Source organism: Ciona intestinalis, chromosome 11 (genome assembly GCF_000224145.3).
Source record: "Ciona intestinalis chromosome 11, KH, whole genome shotgun sequence".
NCBI lineage: Eukaryota > Metazoa > Chordata > Ascidiacea > Phlebobranchia > Cionidae > Ciona > Ciona intestinalis.
Window position 1 is genome coordinate 3,757,104 of NC_020176.2, and position 21,633 is coordinate 3,778,736.

At 37.5% G+C, this 21,633-nt stretch overlaps 2 protein-coding genes and 1 long non-coding RNA gene across 6 annotated transcripts in view; all 3 read left to right on the top strand.

Annotated features, from left to right (window-relative positions):
* The first annotated feature begins 6 nt into the window (after positions 1–6).
* On the top strand, positions 7–1,455 carry LOC108949903. The gene is made up of 2 exons (XR_003396361.1): positions 7–130; positions 646–1,455. It is a non-coding gene; the product is annotated as an uncharacterized LOC108949903 (long non-coding RNA).
* A 2,242-nt stretch (positions 1,456–3,697) lies between these two features.
* ets/pointed1 (ets transcription factor) lies at positions 3,698–15,986 on the top strand. 4 transcript variants are annotated; one of them, XM_026836515.1, is made up of 9 exons: positions 3,698–5,139; positions 9,875–10,029; positions 11,694–11,875; positions 12,054–12,739; positions 13,036–13,162; positions 13,432–13,536; positions 13,785–13,999; positions 14,430–14,657; positions 15,108–15,986. In XM_026836515.1, exons 1-9 carry the CDS (start codon positions 4,209–4,211, stop codon positions 15,413–15,415), a joined length of 2,937 nt encoding a protein of 978 aa, XP_026692316.1. In that variant the 5' UTR covers positions 3,698–4,208; the 3' UTR covers positions 15,416–15,986.
* Positions 15,987–17,100: 1,114 nt separating this feature from the next.
* LOC100180261 overlaps positions 17,101–21,633 on the top strand; it is a 25,064-nt gene continuing 20,531 nt past the window's right edge. The window contains exons 1-10 of the mRNA XM_018814148.1: positions 17,101–17,998; positions 18,202–18,412; positions 18,781–18,901; positions 19,054–19,217; positions 19,324–19,517; positions 19,589–19,745; positions 20,017–20,081; positions 20,374–20,526; positions 20,763–20,837; positions 21,232–21,395. Of these exons, the coding sequence (XP_018669693.1) occupies positions 17,135–17,998; positions 18,202–18,412; positions 18,781–18,901; positions 19,054–19,217; positions 19,324–19,517; positions 19,589–19,745; positions 20,017–20,081; positions 20,374–20,526; positions 20,763–20,837; positions 21,232–21,395 (2,168 nt within the window). The 5' untranslated portion in view covers positions 17,101–17,134. The remainder of the gene's footprint in view (positions 17,999–18,201; positions 18,413–18,780; positions 18,902–19,053; positions 19,218–19,323; positions 19,518–19,588; positions 19,746–20,016; positions 20,082–20,373; positions 20,527–20,762; positions 20,838–21,231; positions 21,396–21,633) is intronic.

Below are 21,633 nucleotides of genomic sequence, written 5' to 3' on the forward strand. Positions count from 1 at the left end.
TAAATGGAAGCGGTACACAGGGTAGAAAGTGGTGGGTGAACGTAAGATGACGTCATCACGTAAAAGGGGGATGCTCGAATCCACGTTGTCGTTGGGTAATGCAGTCAATGAATGGAGGACGGAATCAAAGGTAATGCATTTTATGATATAGGACGGTGGAGTGAGATAGACCGTGGTAGTAGACAAAGATTTATAGTTACAGAATTATGTAACAGTATAGCCCAACAACTCTATGTCAAACACTATATGGAATTTAGGTGATAATGGTATCCCATCTTACCCCACACTATACGTTATACGACTATCCACAGCAGGTATTTAAAACAAGGAAATATATGCAAAATTTAGACGAAGCCTATATACTGTAGGATAGTCTTAATACTGTTTAGAGATTTGCATATAATCTTGCAGGACTAAAAGCTCTATGGTACAATATATGTAGACGAGGTGCAAAAAAGGGATTACTATGCAAGGTATAGATACATTAGGCAAACAAAAAAAAGTTGCCCGTTTAAGTTTTATTCTTAATAATAAATTAGTGTGACACACGTTTGGTTATACAACGTTTTATATCTATATACATTAAACAACTTGTTTCTGTTTCCACGACACGATTTGTAACAAAAGATAATTTAACCTTTTCAGCAACATTACCATAACCATGACCTTAAATCATGGGGACCTCGGTCGCTGGCGCAGAGGGATTCTTATTCATGGACCGACGAAGACAGGAGAAAACTGACAGCACTCAGAGACGCAAATAACTCTCAGGTTGCGCCTGATATTTCTCATTACACGAAACTACCACCAATATATGCGAGACCTGAGACACACATGAATGGACACATAGACAATTCAGGCGAAGGGAAAACAGAAAGGAAATCTCACGACCGAAGAGCAAACGGGAGACGCACTCAGCGATACAGTGACAACGATGATATTTGAGAAACAAACTATATCGTCCACGATGGGTAACTGCTGCGCAAGACATAGTTGCACTTTGTATGTTGGTATGAACATCGTAATTATAAAGTTTTATAGCCAACAAGAATATCTTTGAAGCAACTTCTAATATTTGAATACAGAACTCGCGTAATTGTGCTTTTACATTTCATCAGAACACAGCAGGAATGCTTCGTAACTTTATAATCATTGTATTTATTATTATTGTTTAACTTTAATGCAACAAGGCAGGCCACTCTCAACAGAGCGTCTCTTGTGTAACTTTCTAAACAGTGTTTCATCCGAGCTGTGACTGACAGCAAATTGTTATCACCACTCTTGATAACTGTCTTGATTTAACCAGACAACCATACAGAAGCAAAATTAGTCAGCGGATACTACTGTTGATTGTTCATTAATTTCACGTGTCAACATGGCTCCAACATTCGCGTACTAGTAGAAGTTAAGCACCTACCTGTATAAACGCAATTCATAAATAAATAATTTACATAATACTTTGGCATCATTTTGCGGCTCCCATGTCCCACATTTCATAAATAATTAAATTTGTCGTTTATTGTTTGAAAACTTTAAACCGCAAACTTGGTATGGCACCTGAACCTATTGTCGTTTCGTTAGAACTCATATATACAACAAATTGAAACTAAATTATTAAAAATAAACGAATTGCATAATTTCGTTGCGCAAATGAACATTGGTATATTTTTAAACATTCCTGCGTATGATTTCTTGGGATGTATGGACGTATATGAAACATTTATATAGAAAAATGTTTTTTTTTCTTTTTTGACTGATATTAGTTTATGTGATAAAACTTTAACAGCAATGCAAAACGCTAAAACGCATACGGTTTTCCAGTTTAAGGAATTCATGTTTTTTTCTGTGTATTTTTTGTATATTTGCATAAACCATACACTCCTATGCCAATTTTCTAATTTACTATAACTGTCCATTAAATATTAATCAAGTCATTATATACCGACCACTTCAATATAAAAACAATGATCGTTTAAAATATGCGCGACCTTTAAGCGATATAACCTGTATACATACTTTCAATGCTTTCAGCGTGAAGGTATACAAACAAGTTAATAGCTTATCGACAAAATGCATTCATTCACGTATCAAAACATGAGAGTTTATTTACATTTACTTTCCGCTGTCAATTTCGTTTTAATAACAAATATAAGTGAAGTTATAAACTATGATTGACAGGAAACACAAATTTTAAATCCAAAACAGCGGTGGTTCTTCACCTTTATAAACTACTAGAACCCTCTAATAATGTTTACTGAAGCCATAAGGTTATTGATAACTTGTGCAATTAATGGAACATAGTTTAACAATCCTGTCACCCTGAAACTCGATCCAGCACATATATAGTGGGAGTCACTCCTGAACGTTTAGCGATGTCTGTTCAATTAATAAACCGGATAATTATTCGGAAATTCAATCCACTTACCAACATTATGATAAACTAGCCAGATTAATCCAGTTTAAACCAGTTTATGCCTCTGCAGTCAATTCTTTATAATGATGAAGCATCTAATCTTAAGCGCTGACTTTATAATCCATTAGTAAGATAGTAAATCTTTGCTACGCAGGTAAACCAATGAATTTTGGACATTTAAATCATTTTTTTTAATTTTTTGAAAAACCTGTGACATTAGCCCCTAGATTTTCTATTGCATTATGGCTGTTCTTGAAGTTGTCATTTTGATTCAAACCCGCGCTTTATTTAAACGCAAAAAGATAAAAACATTTATTACATACATGTATTTATTGTATCTAGCAATTAACATTATATGTGTGTTTATTTTCCGCGTTTTTTATTTACGTTTTAATATACAGGGTTCGCATAGACATTAACGGTTTGTCAAATTAAACTGTGGTTAAACTAAATTAATTTACAATTCAGACATCAGTAAGTATATTAGTGTAACGTCCATTGTTATCAATCAAGTATAACTTAATACATTTATACAGTCCAGCCAAGCGAGCCGTAGAATTTATATCCGCTAGACGGAGCAGGAGTGCTTGTTCTGGTATAAACGCTTGATTTTGGATCAAAAGTCTTTAATCAAGCGGCAGATTATGCAAGCTTATAAATCCCGTCAGGAAATCCCAATTTAACACCTCGACATCTAATGAAAAGGAATAATGTTTCCCTGCGTGCCCTGTCAGGACTTTTCCTGAATTAACGTCGAAATTGCTTGATTAATTGCAGGACTATCTGTATAGACATTGATAATAGAGTCGAGTTTTCCATACATTATCGCAGAGAGAATATACTGGATAAACTACTATGCGGGATTTAAATTGTTTAAAACACTGTTTGATTTTTACACAAAACAGGTCGTAGCGGAACCTAAAAATATTTCGGTAAATTAGTGGTTTAGTGGAAAGTTTAACAGTTTACTATAGGACCAGACTCCTGTATCATGACAGGAAAGATATTTTAGCTTACAGTCGGAATGCGAACAGCGTTATTTGTTAAGTTAGTGACAACTGAACTTTAAACTATAACTTATTGCCGGGTTTTCCACATTCAAGATGAAAATGAAATCAAATTAATGAAGTGCGAATGTTAATGTAAAGGTTCGAAAAGTTTTTAAACATTAACTAAATATTAATGAACTTTAAACTATGGTCACACATCACGCTTGACATATTTTTTGTCATGTACTTATTTGTGCATATTGACGCAATTTTACGCAGTCCCGTTTTGGAAGCCTTGAACTATTTAAAAATAATCCTCATTAGGGCTATATCACTTGCGTAGGTCAAAAATTCCGTGTTAAAAGTAGAAGCATAAGTTGGCAGCGCGTGCAGGGTGGATCCTACGCTAAAGTAGCGTCATTACGCAGCAGACGGAAAAGCACCGTCACGATTTACGTGGCTACGTCACAGGATACTACAAATGTCACGTTTTCTTGCTCTTTGTAGGAGTAGATCGCTGATGAGACTTTGCCTTCTGACGTACGTAATCTTTTTCCGGTCCCGAAGTAGCGAATGTTATAATTTTATTCGCGTTTCATACGCAATATACGTTGATTGATGCCGTGGATCGAAGTATATGAGAGGTGCAATACCCAAAAAGGGTACCAGTTGTCAGTTTTACAGAAGGCAGGCTGTACGTGTATATTCTGATAAATATTAACGAGACTTGAACTTATATTCAAGAATTACAACGTTCAGTTTGTCCAGCAGCAACAGCCGGTCTATCACAGAATATTTTAGCATTAATGAATTTTAACAATAACGAGGCAGCAGCAAACGTAAAAGACTTTGCCGTATCCACGCATTCCGTGCTACCAGATGAGATGTATTTAGCGGAGACGTACCCGTTACGATCTCAAGCCACCGAGCAAGCTACGTTCTCGCCATTTTACAAGAACTTGGGCGCTGAGTATTACACAGACGACGAGTCTTCAACCATCAACGCTTTATTTGACGACGCTGTTTCAACATGGCCACAGAGAGAAACGAACTTACAAAATAGCCACGCAGAAGAACGAAGTAGCTGCATGCACCAGAGTTACCAAAAGCAATTCCCTTATTTGCATCAAAAACTCTTGTCTAGTGGTGTCGGAGCCCACGGTACCGCATCAGGGTTTGAGTCATTTACATCTCCCAACACTATGGAGGTAGGTCCGTGTAATAAAGCTCGCGTGTCTACTAAGGTCGAATCGTTTCCTCTATTACACAAGGATTATCAGGAGCAGAGTGTTTGTTGGTCAAGTAGTAGGAACGACATGACCCGTCCTCCACAACTTCCCAGAAGGAGCAATTCCTGTTTATCTTCCCTAGAGAGCCTTGCTCACTCTCTCTCCTCTGCTCCTCTTCTTGATCCTGATTTCTTTCAATCCACAAAGCAAAAGAATAAGATAAGAAGATGCAAAAGAAGTCAAGATCGAAGATTACGCAGAAGAAGAGCGACCATTAGTTGCTCTCACAATGAAAAAATATCAAAAACTTTTCCAAACCGAACCCAAAACCAACCAAACCTAAATCAATCAAACTTATTTCACAAGGATCGAAACCTCAACACCCAACAATCGACCTCATCGAATCCTCCGCCAAACATTACACACATGGATGGTGACTTTGAAAGTTTATTCGAAGAGCCGCAGATAAAAGAAGAGTTTTCCGAAGTCGACTCGTTCCCCAACAAGGGTAGGTGCTTTACTTTAATATGCTATACCCAAAAAAGGTTCAGTATAGGGTTTTGAATATTTTAGTAAGTTAATGAGCAACGTATAGCACTGTAGGGTGACGTATACTGTTCGCTCTTAAATCCCATACTCCTGGTCGCATTTGCAACAACTTTTTGGGTTGCGGTGCATAGTTATATAATTCTGTAAACATTCGCTGTTTACTATATATCAAATAGGACGAGTACAGAGAATGAAAACATGTCCCATTTTACCCCTCCGACTGTGTTACAGGTACTGGTTATTTCTGTATTAATAAACCGGCGGTAAACCACATATATAAATTAAACTTAAAATGACTTTAAACTTTTAGTAAGAGATTATCACGTTTGACCGTCGAATGCGGTTTAACTCTTGACCCCAATCTACAAATTATATTTAAACGAAATATTGAAAGTGACAACATACACACGTGACAAGCAATTAAGCGACCACCCTACGTATGTGACGTTGTATATACGTAGCACGTTTTAGCGCGACGTGTAAATAGATATAAATAAATAACTGACATTGCATCACGAAACTAATCAGTGTGAGTATAAGTTGTCATGTTGTTTGTGGTAATATGATCATGCAAACATAATGTCTGACGTTTTGTACATATAGTTGTATAGGAGGTTGGGGAAGATGGTACACCTTTAGTACATAATATCTAAATATCCTGATCGTTTTAAACAATTAAAAACTGTCTAGGAGTCGTTAGGATGTGGTTTTATAATTCTTTCAACGTTCATTGTTTAAAACAAAATGGGACGAGAAAACAGAATGAAAACGTTTCCACACCTAATAGCCTACATCTCCTGCTCAATGTTAAATTTAACCACAGCTAGGGAATCTTATACACAAAACACGTAGCATGATAAAGGCATTTCCTATATATAGCACTGTAGTATCACATGGTCGTTCATTTACACTGGGTATTTCCACGTTGTAGGATTGTTGGTATACGCTTAATTCTGCTGAAACTGTTTCTTTGTATTTGAGTTACTCACTTTCATTATACCTATATAGTGTATGATAATCTCCAGGAATTTTCCGGGTAACAACTGCTATAGTTGGTAATGATTTTGAATAGCTTTAAACTTTTGAGCGAAGCTTTTCGAATCTAATTGTTTTCCTGTAATAGCTCTCGTATTCTTGCTAAGTTTAAACGATCAGCTTGCTGCTATTTACGCGCCACAACCAAGCTCGCGCAAGTATACCCGTCTCAATAGCGCGTATCCGGTGTAACGTTCTATACAGTGTTTCATCAAAGCTGTGACTGACAGCAAATTGTTATCACCACTCTTGCACTCTCAGTGAAAAGTGGGAAATTTGTCGCTGCCACGAAGCACGTATTTTAAATTGGAGACGGGTTATATCAGCTTCGGAAAATGCGAAATATTAATTCTTGTAATCAATGTAATTTCGAGAAAAGGCTTGTTGGATTATTGTTAAATATGTAAAATTTACATTTTTGTCATTTTATCTTTCTTTTAAAATAAGTTTGCGAATTAATGTTTTTTGGTCGGCAAATTATTGCTACCGGACTTTCGGCGGAGTATTTGTCTGCTTTATTTACCCCTAGTGCCCCGTACACCCATTGCATTAGCGTTTTGTGCTCCGACACCTGAGTTGTCTGGTGCAGCAATTTGCATTTTATCTGTCACGCTGACACTTTCTGTCAGGCTTTAGTTCATGATGAGGCAACCATGTCTTGTTTCGTGGCTTGGTAGGATTTCCGATGAGGTGAGCAGCATATCCTCACACCGCTGAGGAGCAATGCCTGTAATTATCCGTAAACGTAACGTGGGCTCTTTTCTGCGTACGTGTTTATCCCATCAGGGTATTGTGTGTTGTCACACTGCAAAGTTACTACGAACCACTGGTTGCCAAACTTTAGGCATTCCAATCCTATTACATTTTGTGGAGTGTTTTTGCATCTCTTTAGGCTGGAGTAAGTTGTAAAGCTTGCATACAGTTGTTTGTTTGCTATATTGGGCAATTGACGTTTAACATAATTAAGGACCAATGATCTAAAAAAATGTAAACAGCTTCCACAAACACACATTGTAAATACACACTCGCTCTTGCTGCAAAAGTTAATAAGTGTGTTTTAGCCTAATTGCTATATTCGAAATGATTCGGACCTGGTTTTGTTTTTTTCTCAAAAGGGCATTTTCAGTCAAAACGAACCCGCTTTAATACTTAGACAAATTTCAAGCGTCGGGGATTGTTCGTTCGAATAGCAAGAAACGTATTATGTTTCAAACTCAGATCAGTTGCTGCTCGTTTTGTCTTTAACCTTCCAGGAACACGCAGTACTGTTCCATTCGTTTAAGGACTATTTTCGTTACACGCCGGCCCCGATGCTCCACTTTCACGGCGTAAGTGGGTCTCAGGTGCGGCATTGAGTTTTTAATTTCCTCGATATCCTATATTGTTTATTGTTTAAATCTATTACGTGTGTAGTTAACTGTGGGGGGTACAGCTCATGCAAAACACAATTGTTTTAGTGAAATGATTACTTTACACTAGTATAAATGAAACGGTGACAAATTATCGAGTTTTGTTCAAGTATTGTGCAAAGTGTATCTTTATAAGCATCAACAAAAACATAAACAGATAGCTACGAATGGCAGATACAGCGTTGAGTGCGTCCTATGTTTCCGATACTTCGCAGAACGAAGAGAGTGTAACCTCCGATATCCTCAAAGTTTTCAAGAACCCAGGCACGTAGTGTACACTGAATAACGTAATCACTGCGCTGTGTAATTTGCCTATCTGCTGCCAGAAATACACTTAGTTTGCAGTTGACAGTAATTTCGTTACTGTACCGAGTTAGAGAGTGTTTAGTGGCGAATAGTTGTAAACAACTTGTAAGCGACTTTTCATGATCGCTGATAGCGCGCCTACATGGTTGCAGCTTGTGTAACGGAAATTGTCGAAGACCTCCCCTACAGTATAAGCTTTCCTCGCCCGGCAGATCTTCAGTACAGTGCTGCTATTAAGCGTTGAACAGGCCAGGTTTAGAAAAAGTAAATTTAGACTAGGCTTTGGCAGAGTCACTGCAGTACACATTGAATAAACGCGTCAGAACCTCGTCCTGTAAATTTCGGCCAGCCAGACAGGATATGCGCACCATTATAACGGCTAATATCTATTTAGCGTAGGGTATCGCGATCCTGCTGCTTTCCACAGTAGACAGCAGAGTGGATCCGCAAACGAGCGAGCTCTATTGATGACTAGGCATCTCTCAGCCCGCCATATTTATAACCTGCTAGTTCCTTCGGGCGCTACTCCGCTGTAGGACGTTTGGGGGAGGCAGAAGAAACAGACAGGGACGCGTTAGGTTTTCCACTTACTACATATCCCGTAGTAATGTTATTTAAGATCGTACTTAGACACATAAGCGCATATCCACAAGTTCAATTAAGGCAGCCTCACTATAAGATGCAACAGTTCGTCTGAAATCTAAGATCACATGCCCGTTTGAGAAACCTTAATATGTAACTGAACCCACCAAACACTTGTTTATTCTTTTATTGTATACAGATTTCTAATACCAATATATACAGTACCGGTTTAAAAGCTAGAGTGCCTTTTATTATCGGCGTTTAATTTGGACATGTCGTCCAATATATACCATGATATAAGCGACCCTTCAGCTAGAATTTACTGCACTCCCGAATACGGTGAGTCCAATAATATCAGCAAACTAAATTAACCCAGCTTGATTGACAGGCGGCGTTGAAAGTTATAACACAGCTATATAGTACTATACCTACTAAGTAAAGTTAAATTTAATATTTTAACAAATACGCCACGTACACAGCAAGGATTGACACAGCTTTTATTTTGAGTTGTAAGCATTTCTTTCTGTATAACGCTGTTTTATATTATATATGTTAGATAACTACTCGAATGTTTAATTTTTGGTAGGGGGTAAAAGGAAGGGAATAAATTACAACTTTAAGCCCTCCGCTCGCTTCCCTTTTCGCGCTTTTATTCATAAAAAATATATCGAACAATGCGCTTTACTTTGCAGTGTGTATTTCGACCAGCGATTTTATACGTTTAAACGAGCGCTGAAATTTAAATCGTCGGAAATTTTGATTTTTATACAGCTTGTGATATGGGAGTAGTACTGGAAACAAAATGGCGCCCGAGGGTCGTCCTTCCCGGCTTGCTTTTAACTCTTTACCCACCAAAAGATGCAAGCTTATTTAAATGGGTTATATAGTCATAGTAACTGCGATCAGTGGTAACCTCGGCGCTTGGTGTTAAACTAGGGTCACGCGGCGTGTACTCGTTTGGCCTGCGACTGGTTAAAGCGAAAGTCTTCGGCAGTTGTTTCACTTTTTGGCAATATATTCACAGAAACGTAGCAACCCGACAGTCACACTTGTGTGTACCCGGCGTAAAATGACGTTGACGTTTTAGGTTTCAGGACCAAATTGTCCTTAATTTGACCGATACGTTGTTGTTTGTGTGCGTTGACCGCCATCCTAATCAACAGAGTTCCACGTAAAATCAAAACAGATTGAAATATATTATTTAGTGTTTTCATAACCTCTGTCGTTACGATGGAGCAGGTATAACCTTCTCTTAGTTGTATTTTAACCTGGGTCCTTTCCACCGTATTCGCAAAATATAAATAAATATCATATCATGAATATTCTCTGATGAATAAACATTAAATTATTCTAACTCTGCAGCTACCGCGTGGAAATCATACGCCGCAACTTTATCGAGTCCTGGGTCGGAATGCGCGTTCCCTGACATGGACGGACTGTGGGGGGGAAACCGATCCAGTTACCACGGAGGACACCAACGTATTCCTCATCATCCTGGGGAGGCAGATTCACTACACGTGAGTTTTCATTGTCGTTGAAATTAATTCTCGTGTGGGACAGCCGTAACAACAGTCGTTGTATGTAACTTGTGGGTGATGATTTTTGTTGTTTTTTTTGGTTGGAGATTTGAAGCAATTGGCGTTAAGTTTCTCGCCCAAGCATAATATATATACACACTTGCAATAGTAGCAGCCAGAGCCGTACGCGCTAATCACTTTGACACGACGCCGGTTTGTATAGATCGGTATAGTTTCCGCTGAGTTGTCCATACAATGGGAATAATAATCACATTTTCATGCATTTATTTTACTATCCAAGCATTTGAAATAATCGCTGTTTTAACGAAATTCTGGCCTCCTTATGTAATTCGCAGAATTTTTTCATTTTATTCAAAAACATAGAAAAAAGTAATGATAGAATATTAATAAATACTTTTGTCTTGTCGATTTTATGTAATTTGTTAGAGATAAACCGCGTTTATAGATATTTCAGAATTATTCGCTGTTTAACACAGTTTGAAAGCAACCTACTCTACTTTATTATTGTTCAACTCTAACGGTAAATTCTTCCTCCTCATGACGTGCTAGAAGACCGCTGATGTCATTTCTTTATCAACCAATACCTGTCAACTTCCGTGCAAATCCCTGCTCCGTATTTAATTATATAAACACACTAATTGCGACAGTTCCGCCTTTATGCGTCCCGCTTGTTATTTATAATGATTGAAGTCTTTCTTACAATGGATCATTACGGCCAAAGCTCGTTAATGCGAAGGTATTAATTAATCATTGGTGTAATATCCACACAACGAAGCGTCGCTATGTTGTCTGTCCTTGGTTTAATACAAGATGCTGCTTTGCTCTAATTAGCACAGCTTGCTACCCGATCCAGTTTGCATCCTAAGCTGTACCGCTAATACGAAGCACTATTGGCCAAGACACAGGCGACGCTCCAGGCTTCTTCCGTTGAAACTTCGCTTAATTTCGCACAAACTGTAGCGACCTTCAGCGAAAAAGTTACCCCGCCACTAGGGTGACAACGCTTTCCGAAGAGCTCATAGGACGTCCGTGTAAAGCGCTGAAAATGCGAAGCTTCTCCACTAAAGCACATAGCTTGCTATAAGATAGATTTTCTTTGAATTGTTTCTTCTGATATGCGGATAAATAACCGCGCATTTATCAAAAAGCAATTAACACTCGATGCGTCTTATATGTTCAAAGAAAATGGAATCTAGTTCCAAATAAATATGCGCGTTTGTTTTGCCGCAATAAAGTGCTATGATATCTTGTTTGGCAAGCGTTCTTAACAAATATTTTATTCTGTGTGCAGCATTTTGTTTAATAACATAAACTCTGCAACTGATTTCATAAAATATTGCAAAATATACACAACATTGTGTGCGTGTGAATGTTTTATTTTTAATACAGTGGTGTGGGGGAAGATGGGACACTTTTTAACTCGATTTTCTTGTCCCATTTAGTGGTAAACAAAGAACATTCAAATAATTATGAAACTATATCCTCACGACCCCGATAGACCGTTGTTAATTGTTTAAAACACGATCAGGACATTTTGATATTATGTGCTAAAGGTGTCCCATCTTCCCCCACCCTACTATACATTGACTTAACAACAAACCTTAAGCTAACACACTTTAACTAACCCGCCCTTTATGTTTCAGGTGTCATTTCCTTCGTATTATAATTTTGCAAACGAGCTTGGTAGAAGCGGGGGTCAACAACACGATGTAACAGATCATGCTGTCTTCAAGGAGCCGAACGTTGTACAACGAAGTTCGTCTTCACAAAGTTACCATCGTAACGGTTCTATTTCCCAATCTCGCTCACCTGATAGTAGTTCTAGGTATATAGTTAGATATTTATATCTATGTGATAATTTATTTTTGAGTATAGTGAGCAGGTTGTCTGGTGAATAGTTGTATGGATAATATCGCATTAGGTTACACGCAGGTATTTACATATCGTTCCATTAAGTATTTACAAAGTATTTAACCGACTTCATATTTTCATGTTTATTGTAGGAACTCCAGCAGTAGAACATCATCGGCTCAATATCTACCGTGTGCAAACCCTTCCCCACACACCGTATCTGCTGAAGCATCGCTATCATACATGCAGCACCCATACACCCCCTACCTTCCACACCACCTTCCACCAGGCCCCGCCGACGAAAGAAACGACTTCCAAGTCCCGCAGGATTTTACTTTAACCCCGAGCGATCTATCGACGGCAACTTACCCAGCGTTCCGCGGTTTACCGGACCCCGCGCACCAATCTTCTAAGCTACATGGATCAACCACGAGTGTCGAGGACTCGAGCCGAGACCAACTTTGTAATCTGACCCCACCCACTACTGACAGCCACTCACCGTGTCTATACGGCGAGCAAGGGGCAAGAGCTATATCCACACCTTACCACCAGCAGTCTAATGAAATGCCGCCGACTCTTCCGCCTGTTGCTCTTGCAGCCATGCCCGACTTTTACGCTCGTGAGCCCTTCACATATGAGCACCAAGCAGCGTTAAATTCTATAGGCGCTTCTGCTGAGCTGGCATCTCCGAAAGATAAATACACTCAGGGCCTCTACGACGGCTACAGAGACGCAATAGATGTTGCTGGCAATCGTGGTCGGCGATCTTACGAAGCATTGAGCGTAAACCCGATCATAAATGTCCAGGATCTCACAGGATACACAGGTACAGTTGCAGGTATGGCCTCGGTACGTAGCTCTAACATAAGCTTCCTAATTCTAATCTTTGAACATTAGTTTAGTTGGCTTAAATGTTATTTCTATAATTACCGAACTAAAACAGCCACGAGTTTTGTAAAACGAATAAATTAGCTGTAAAATATAAACCACTCTACTGGTACAGTAATTTACCGCATCCAGCTTTATTTATTTGAATCTGTAAAAACAAACAATATAGCTAGAAAATATATCTTTAAATCCCGCTTTGATTTACTAAAAGTAAAGACATTTATTTACAAGTTGGACTGTTTATAGGTAATGGACCAATACAGTTGTGGCAGTTCTTACTCGAGTTATTGTGCGATCCTGCTTGTAAACACTTGATTAAATGGACGGGTGAAGGGTGGCAGTTTAAAATGGAGGAGCCAGACGAAGTTGCGAAGTAAGTTATAACAATAACATAGGTTAGTGTGGGGTAAGATGGGATACCGTTACCACCTAAACCCAATATTTTTTATTCTTTTTTTGAATAATTAGAAACTTATTTTTTAAGTCGCGGGGCCACACCGTTAAATAATTCTGTAAAGATGTTTATCCCTATTAGTTGCGGGAGAATGAAAATATGCCGTAATCCCAACCCACTATACATATTTATTTAAAATTAATAATTAATACAAAATTACAATACTAACTCATATTTTTGCCCCTTAGGCTCTGGGGTATCCGCAAGAATAAACCCAAAATGACGTACGAGAAGTTGTCGCGCGGTATAAGATACTATTATGACAAAAACATCATCGTAAAATGTCAATCAAGGTAAATATGAGAATACAGAAATAGAACATAATTTGTAATTTCTCATTTACTTGCAATTGGTGTTTTTTGTATTTAATTGAGGGTATTTATAGGCCATAACATTTAATGAGTGAGGTGTGCATATTTTAATTACTCGTTACCAATATGATGTTTGGTTGGTTTTTCGAAATATGGACCCCCTTCTATTACAACTGAAGATTGAACTCATTGTTTTATATCTAAACTAATCGCAACGTATTTCCTTTCAGGCGGTATGTTTACAAGTACGTGAACAATTTGGATTCAATCCTTGGCCACACAGCTTTACAAATCCATAAAATGTTGGGAATCCAACCTTTGAACGACGAGCAAGACGATACTGCTTCACCAAAAGAAATCAAACCCGTGAACCTACCCGTGGTCATACCACAGTCAGTGGGAACCCTTGTGCCTGCATCTGTATCACCGCCGTCAAGCACTGAACGTAAGTTGAATTGATACTTTTATTCTATGTGGGCAAGGTCCATGTCGAGGACCTGGGATTAAGACCAGTGTGGCCCATTAACCTGGCCTAAATGTTGAATGAATTACTTTATTTTAAAGATTAAAGTAACCCTAAAAAGATCGTATAGTTATTACACGCTTATGATTAAAACGAAAGGATAAACTTATTAAATATAAACCGTGACCGTTACACCCAACTAACAATACTGCCATTTAATTTTCAATATTTAAGTTTTATTCGGAAGAAATGTGTGCGTAAGTTTAGATAAATAATTGAGCTACATTCGACTTAATACCAGTAGTGTCGCTTCTGCTGGTTTGTTTTTTGGTTTGGTTTGTTTTCAATCATTATAGAGCTGCGTCCCGGACAGGTTGCGTTGAACCGTTTAACCTTTTATTTCCTCAAACAGAAGCGACAAAAAAGCAATCGCGTTCCCCACAGTTGCCCACGGGAGAGCCACCGTTTGATTACAACGCAGCTCATACATCGAAGGGATTCGTTCACTTCGGCGAGCATGGCAGTACTATCCAGCCGGCAGAATCCTTCAGTGAAACGTCGATGTCAACAGTAACCGTCAACATGGCGGTAAACGCCAAAGCAGAGAATTTGAACCTGAAAATGGGCGACAATTTTCGGGGTGGGTGCATATTTTTAAACAGTTGTTCTACCGTGCTTATCTGATACTTCAATTAAAGTTCAATCAGACGATATATAGCTCACACAATTTCTGATATCATCACCTGCTTGACATTACATACGAACTGATTAATCTCGCTTCTATTGAACGGATAAAAATTTCAACATTCTTTTATAGTAACCGTCCCACAATATATTCCACTTGCAAGTTCGTTCTTGCAGTTTTGAAGTTGCTGGCATAGACTATAAACCAAATTTTTAACGTATTAGGAGCTTTGTAGTATTTTACAACAAATTTCTTCTTTATTTAAATTGTACTCGTGGAAGCTTTATTCAGTGGTTTGCTTTTTTAATCAAAACGAATCCGCCAACGATATTTTACCTGCTGCGTATAGGCATACAGCACTTCACCTCACGTGCAATTTACTAAACCTGTTTTCTAATTCAACAGAAAATGAAAAGAAGCCAGTGTTTGACGATTGGATTCGGGAAATAGCAAGGAGAAACCCTTCGCATATAAACAACGTTGGACCAACAACGTCACAAGACAACAACGTCCAATCAAACCACAGACCACCAAAGGAACAGCACCGCTCTTCTGCGACACCTGACGGCGAGACGCAGCGACAAATTAAAGCCCATGCGCAAACTCGCCAAGAAGAAGTCAACAATAATAACTACAACAGCAACAATAACCACGGCTATTATTTTAACCCACACACCTCCTGCATGCAAGCTACATACACATGCACGCAATAACTCACAAGACCAGAAGTCTTCAGGAAAACCATTCATTTACAAAAAAGAAACAAGTATATATAGAAACACTATACTGGTGTTTATTTTTGGTTGTCATATTACTACTCTAGTTTAAACGCCGAGCCTCTTATTTACGATTAACTTCGTGGTGCGTCCAAACGCGCTTTTGCTATACCTTTCTAATAACCTAACTTAAAACCAGACACTCTTATATTAACCAATCCATTCCACCGTGTTTTGTGTGTAATATGTAGTTCGAAATGGCGATGGAGCTTGTGCCAAGTTGACAGTTTGTTATTAAAACCAGATACATGTTCAATGTTGATAACCATCTCATAACCACTGTTGTTTCACATTCCTATTGCAGCATAATATACATTCCATGTTTAAAATCTCATTCGTTTGTGACTTTACCATGGATTGTGATATTGCTAACACGTAACACAGTTATTTGTACATTTTAGTTCCATACAACAATCCTCAAACCAGTTCCACGTGTATGGCAGTCTCACTTTTGTTTTATTATATTCTGTTGAAATTATTAATAAATTTGCATTTGATTGCAGCGGAACTTTTAGTTGACGCTTATTGTTTTGGCGACAAGACGTGTGAACTGCAGTCGTTATAACACGAATATCAACACACCCTTTGTCCGCTTACGGGTTAACACATATTTGAAAGAGTTTTTAATTTGTTGTGTTGCGGACAATGTAAACAAACCATTAGGCAACACTGGGTTGGAGAAATTGCTGATAATTTTTACCCATGAGTCTTACTCATGAACGCATACGCTTGCAGCGGTAGCAGGGCCGAGCATTAAACATTAATCAACTTAGGTGCGCGCCACGGCGCGGGTAAAGGTAAAACACATTTTAGTGCATAATAAGGCAAATTATATTAGTAAAATATAGGTTAAACAATGACATTACTAAAAATTGCAAATGTAGGAAGCCAGAACATCATTAATAGCACCAAAAGCCCCCCTTTTATTATGCAATAATAATATTTCTATGGCTAGTAATATTTTTCCCGGTTTTGTTACGCATGATTGATTGTTGGCGCTATAGCAAAATCAAGGTTTAGTTTATTTTAGTAATATTCTAAATAATATTAACTTATCAAAAAAATAATTAGAAATGCAGACCGTATGAATTAAGTGAAATAACTGCAAAAACACAACACCTAGCGTAAATACATTCAGTTTAAACTTAGCTTTATAAAGAAGTTTGGACAATCAAATATTTTCAAATTTTTCGTTGATTTTAAGGTATTAGTTAAACTTTATATTACATGTATGTCTCAAACAATATTGCAAAATGATTATTTTAAATTATTTTGCAACTATGCAATTATTTTCCGGTCACAATTTTTAATGGTTCAAATTTTATTAGTTGCAAACTTATGTTTTTTTGTTAAATGTTACAGAATAGTGAATAAGCTGGTGGAGAATGTTAGAGGTTGGTAGTCAAGGGGTTAGTGATTATGTGTTAGTTAGGGGTCAGTGGTTAGCAGAATAAGTACAGGAAGGATTCTTCACTAGCACCCAAAATTGCAGACAATCGTGATATGATCAGAATGTAGTATTTATTGTCTTAGCTCCCTTTATTATTGTAATGAATGTTTATATATATGTATAAATATTAATTTTAATGTTCACTGTGTTGTCTCATGGTTGTTACAGAAACTCTTGCTGCATGAGTTTCAAATTGATAATAGAACATGAGTGCGGAAGATAATGCTTCTGCAGAGACTTCAGTTAACGCTGTGTCAACAAATGATGAGTCGCCCCCAAAAATTTCTGCTGAGTCATCAGAGTTGAATCCAACACAGTTGGCGGATGTTGCAAAAGATAAGTCTGATGCTTCTGCATCAGATGTAACTACAGATCCTTCTGCATCAGATGTAACTACAGATGCTCCTGTAACTACAGATCCTTCTGCATCAGATGTAACTACAGATGCTCCTGTAACTACAGATCCTTCTGCATCAGATGTAACTACAGATGCTCCTGTAACTACAGATCATTCTGCGTCAGATGTAACTACAGATGCTCCTGTAACTACAGATCCTCCTGCATCAGATGTAACTACAGATCCTTCTGCGTCAGATGCTCTTGTAACTCCAGATACTGCTGATAAAACCTGTGATCCTCCTGCAAATCTTGCTCCTAAAACTACTGTTCCAGAGACATCTTCTTCTAATACTCCTGTTCCCGAAAATATTGCTGCTGAACAGGAATCCTCATCTGGGGATGTTAACATTGCTGATATAGAGATGAAAGAGAGCGATCTTTCCATATGCTCCGAATTGAAGGCCCAGGAGCAAATAGAAGAGCAATCATCAGAAGTTAGGAAGAAAACAACAGATTCCACTTCTCCAAAAGAAAACGACAAAACTTCTATGGAGGTGGAAGAAGCATCTCAGGATGCTGTGGAAGAGAATGCAGATCATGAGAAGAGCAAAGAGCCGGCTGCTGATGTTGTTGATGTGGGCCATGAGACTGTGGTCGTTTCAGAAACAGATCCTGTGGCTTTGGTAGAAGAAGTAAAACAAAGTGAAAATAATGAAGCTACCAAGCCTCAGGTGAGGGTTCAGTTTGTTTTTATATATATGTACAACAAATATTTTGTTTAGCTTACAATATTATAAAGTATAATATCATTCATTTATAAATTTAAACACCATTTTTCGGAGAAAGTAGTTTAACATTCTAAAGTAGGTGTGGCCTTTTACATTAAACCATTGGTCAGTCTTGGTAAAGTGTAGCATTCATACACCACCTGCAGGAAGATACAGTTGAAGTTGAGAAGAAGGTTCCAGAAATCGCAGAGACAGAAACTATTGCAACAGTTGATACAGATGGTAAAGATCAAGATGAGAGAAAGGAAGAAACTTCTCTATCAACCATTGATGCATCGGCCATTGAAAGTATGGAAACTGATGAGAAAGAACAAGATTGTTCTGAAAATGGAAGCGTGGATGGTCAGGATGTAAAAGGTTTGTTTCCTGTTGTAATCGCAATGTATCTATATTTAATATTTCTTTAAACATACATAAAGTCTCTTTTATACTTAAAGTTATTCTTGAGTTTAAAATGACTTAGTAAGATGCAGTTTAAAATGAGTTAGACACAATATTTCTAATGTCAAATATTCACTGTGAATAATAAGTTAAACGTTTTTGTAAATTATGTATTTATATTCTAGTTACCAGGCATAGGGTTAATAGACTTTTCATAGCTTGGGTATAAAAACGTTATTTGGTATAAAAGCATAGTAAAAACAGAAGCTGTATGTTAACAGCCTATGTAGCAAAGTGTCAACATGTTGTGGCTAGCGTAACATTACACTTGTTTTATTTTGTAGAACGCAAACGTGCACGGCCAATAGGAGACAAGCGATCTGCTGCCGTTTCACCTTTAGTAGAAACCCGTCAGAAATCAAAACGACCTCGCCGACATGTCTCTTCAACTGCCGTACATTATGAGTATGTTAAAATTTTGAAAGCTCCATTTACTGTTCATTTTAACTACCATAAATATAATGATTTTCAGTTTTGATGCAGAATTTTTTTTCGAGCATGTACTATACACACCCACAGTCTATACTTCATCTGCTTTTAAATTGCATTTGTTTTAGTTATGAGATTGCTAACTCACCTGTGCAAGGCAAGCAAAAGAAAAATGTGTCTCCTCGTGGTCCTAAGAAGAAATCTGTTGATAATTCAATCCCTGAACCAAGTGGTCCTCCTGGTTCACCTTATTATGTGAAGGGGGAAGTTCTTGCTGTCAGGAATGAAGACGGTAATTTATTTAGTTAGACTATATGTAGTTTCTCTTTAAGGCAATGTTTTATTCTATGCGGGGGAGGACCTGAGATATATAAAACATCATCTTTTTATTATTTTAGGAGGGTTCTATCTTTGCATGTGCCCCAACAACATATTCACGGTAACAAAACCATTTAAAGTTCAATGGTTGGATCAGGAGATGAAAACCAGCACGTTCAAACGTTCCTATTTTGATTATTTACACTTTAAAAGTGTCTTATACTCGGGTGTTGTCCTCAAGAAGATCGATGGAAACAAATTCTCCTTACCTGAGGTATGTGAGCATTAGATCCTAACAATCTATCACATACAAATACTAAACATTCCTCCCAAACATTTGTGCAGGCTCAAGAAAAGAAAATAAACCATCGTCTCGATAAATCTCTGCGTGGAGAAGAGGAAATCTCTTCGGACTCCGAGAGCAATGATGAGGATGTGGAGGAGGATGGGAAGAAGATGACAAACTTAAAGAAAGCTGCCAAGCAGAAGGAAGTAACAGCGGGTAAGTATATTACGGCGTGGTTAACACACCTGTTCTAACCTAGAGGTTCATGGGTTCAAGTTGCTGCTGTTGTGGGCATATGTGTTCTTGGTCAAAACATCTACGACAATTGCTTTAGTCCGGAGGTGACTAGTGGATTGTTTAAATTGTCAGCCATACAGAAAAATCAATCACTCATAAAGTTACGTATGTAGTAACTCGTCGGCTGCTACTTTTGTTGATAGCATTTAGTATTTTAAATTATGAGTAATCCCTTTAATTTATATTTTAGAAGAAGACCCAAATGATGAAACATACGTTCCAAAACCAAAGGATGCTAGTCCTAAAGTCAGAAAGGTAAGTTCATTCTTCAATAGAGAACTTGGTAAAAAGTTCCTGGGATTTTGATGTACTTAACTAGATGATGAGCCAAGGTTGGCCCACATCTCAGGTTCTTTATTCTATGACCTCACCCATAGAGAGAGTAAAGAATAGAATGTGCATATACAAAGTTAGGGGAATGAGCCAACTTTGGCCTTAATCCCAGATTCTCTGGCATGCTTTGCTGCACGACCTTACTCATGTATAATAGACATATTTATCAGGTGAATTTTAATAGCTTATTTATTTCCTGTATATTTCCTTTTAGCGCAAATCATCTAAGGAAGCCGACAGCAGCCGAAAATTGGGTAAAATCCAGATTCCTGGTGTTGCTACTACAGGTGTGAAGAGAAAGTCTCAGAAATATGAAGTTGGAATTTCGAGCCCAAGTATTCGACTAAGTTCTCCGGCTTCTACAGCGGTAAGTGCTTTATTGGTGTATGTAATGGTTTAAAAATATTGAAAATTGGTGTAAAAGTTATGTTTGTGTTCAATGGTATGTGTAAATAAAAAGTTTCTGTAAATGCCTAACATTTTTAGAAAGTTATCTTTTGTTCAATAGTACATAGTGCCTGAAAATTGTAAAGGTGCTTAAATAAAGGCATTCCAAACTTCTGTGTAAAAGTGTTTGTATACTAACAGTTTTTTGAATTTCAGACAAAATCCGGTTCATCTGGTTCTACTGTCTCTAAACCTCGTGGCCGTCCAAGTAAAAGTTCGCAATCAAAAGCTGTAAGTATGGTTGTGTAATCTATTATAAATATATATCACTTTTTTATATTTTATTTTAACTGTCAAATATTATAATTATCCTTTTTTAATAAATATATAAATATTTTATCATTTTTTCTAAATCTTGCGGTTCGTTAATTTTGCAAACAATAATAACTGAGATTTTTGTGTGATTTTTTTCTTTAATATAAAGGGATAAGTGAATCATGCCTAGGGGTGTGTAATGTAGGCCAGATTGACACATTATCTTAATTATTAGTTCCAAATTACCAAATTCCCTTAACAAAAAAAATATATAAGTTTTAAATTTTTTTAAGTTTTGACATTATATATATGATATATCTTATATTTAAAAAATGACTACTTATCATTATATCACAACACTTATCACAAGGATGCTACAAACATACTCACGGGAGACTCACGAGGTTCAGTTCATTACATGATCAACCCTGACGTGATACAAAAGATGCAACCCAAAGCTCATCGGAGCAATGAAAACCTCATTCCAAACCAAGCTATTGACGTTGTTACGAAAGACCCAGCGTTTGATTTGCGGTAAATTAGCGTTTCTAATACTTCCGTGGCTATATAAATATAAACTATTGATTCTATGTTCTGAATTTTCTAATTGTTCTGAAATTACCTAATAAAATTGTGTGAATCTATTCCTGATCTAGTGCTCATATGACAGGACGATTCTTGTGTAAAGAAATACACTCAGGATATGGTGCTACGAAAAATTTGTGTATTAAGTTTAAATTATAGAAGTTTGTAGTTGGAAGACCATTTATAA

Coding starts and splice junctions, on each gene's coding strand:
- ets/pointed1 (XM_026836515.1), top strand. CDS start 4,209: ATGAATTTTAACAATAACGAGGCAGCAGCAAACGTAAAAGACTTTGCC. Junction 10,030..11,693: donor GGGAGGCAGATTCACTACAC/GTGAGTTTTCAT, acceptor TTTATGTTTCAG/GTGTCATTTCCTTCGTATTA. Junction 11,876..12,053: donor TCACCTGATAGTAGTTCTAG/GTATATAGTTAG, acceptor TGTTTATTGTAG/GAACTCCAGCAGTAGAACAT.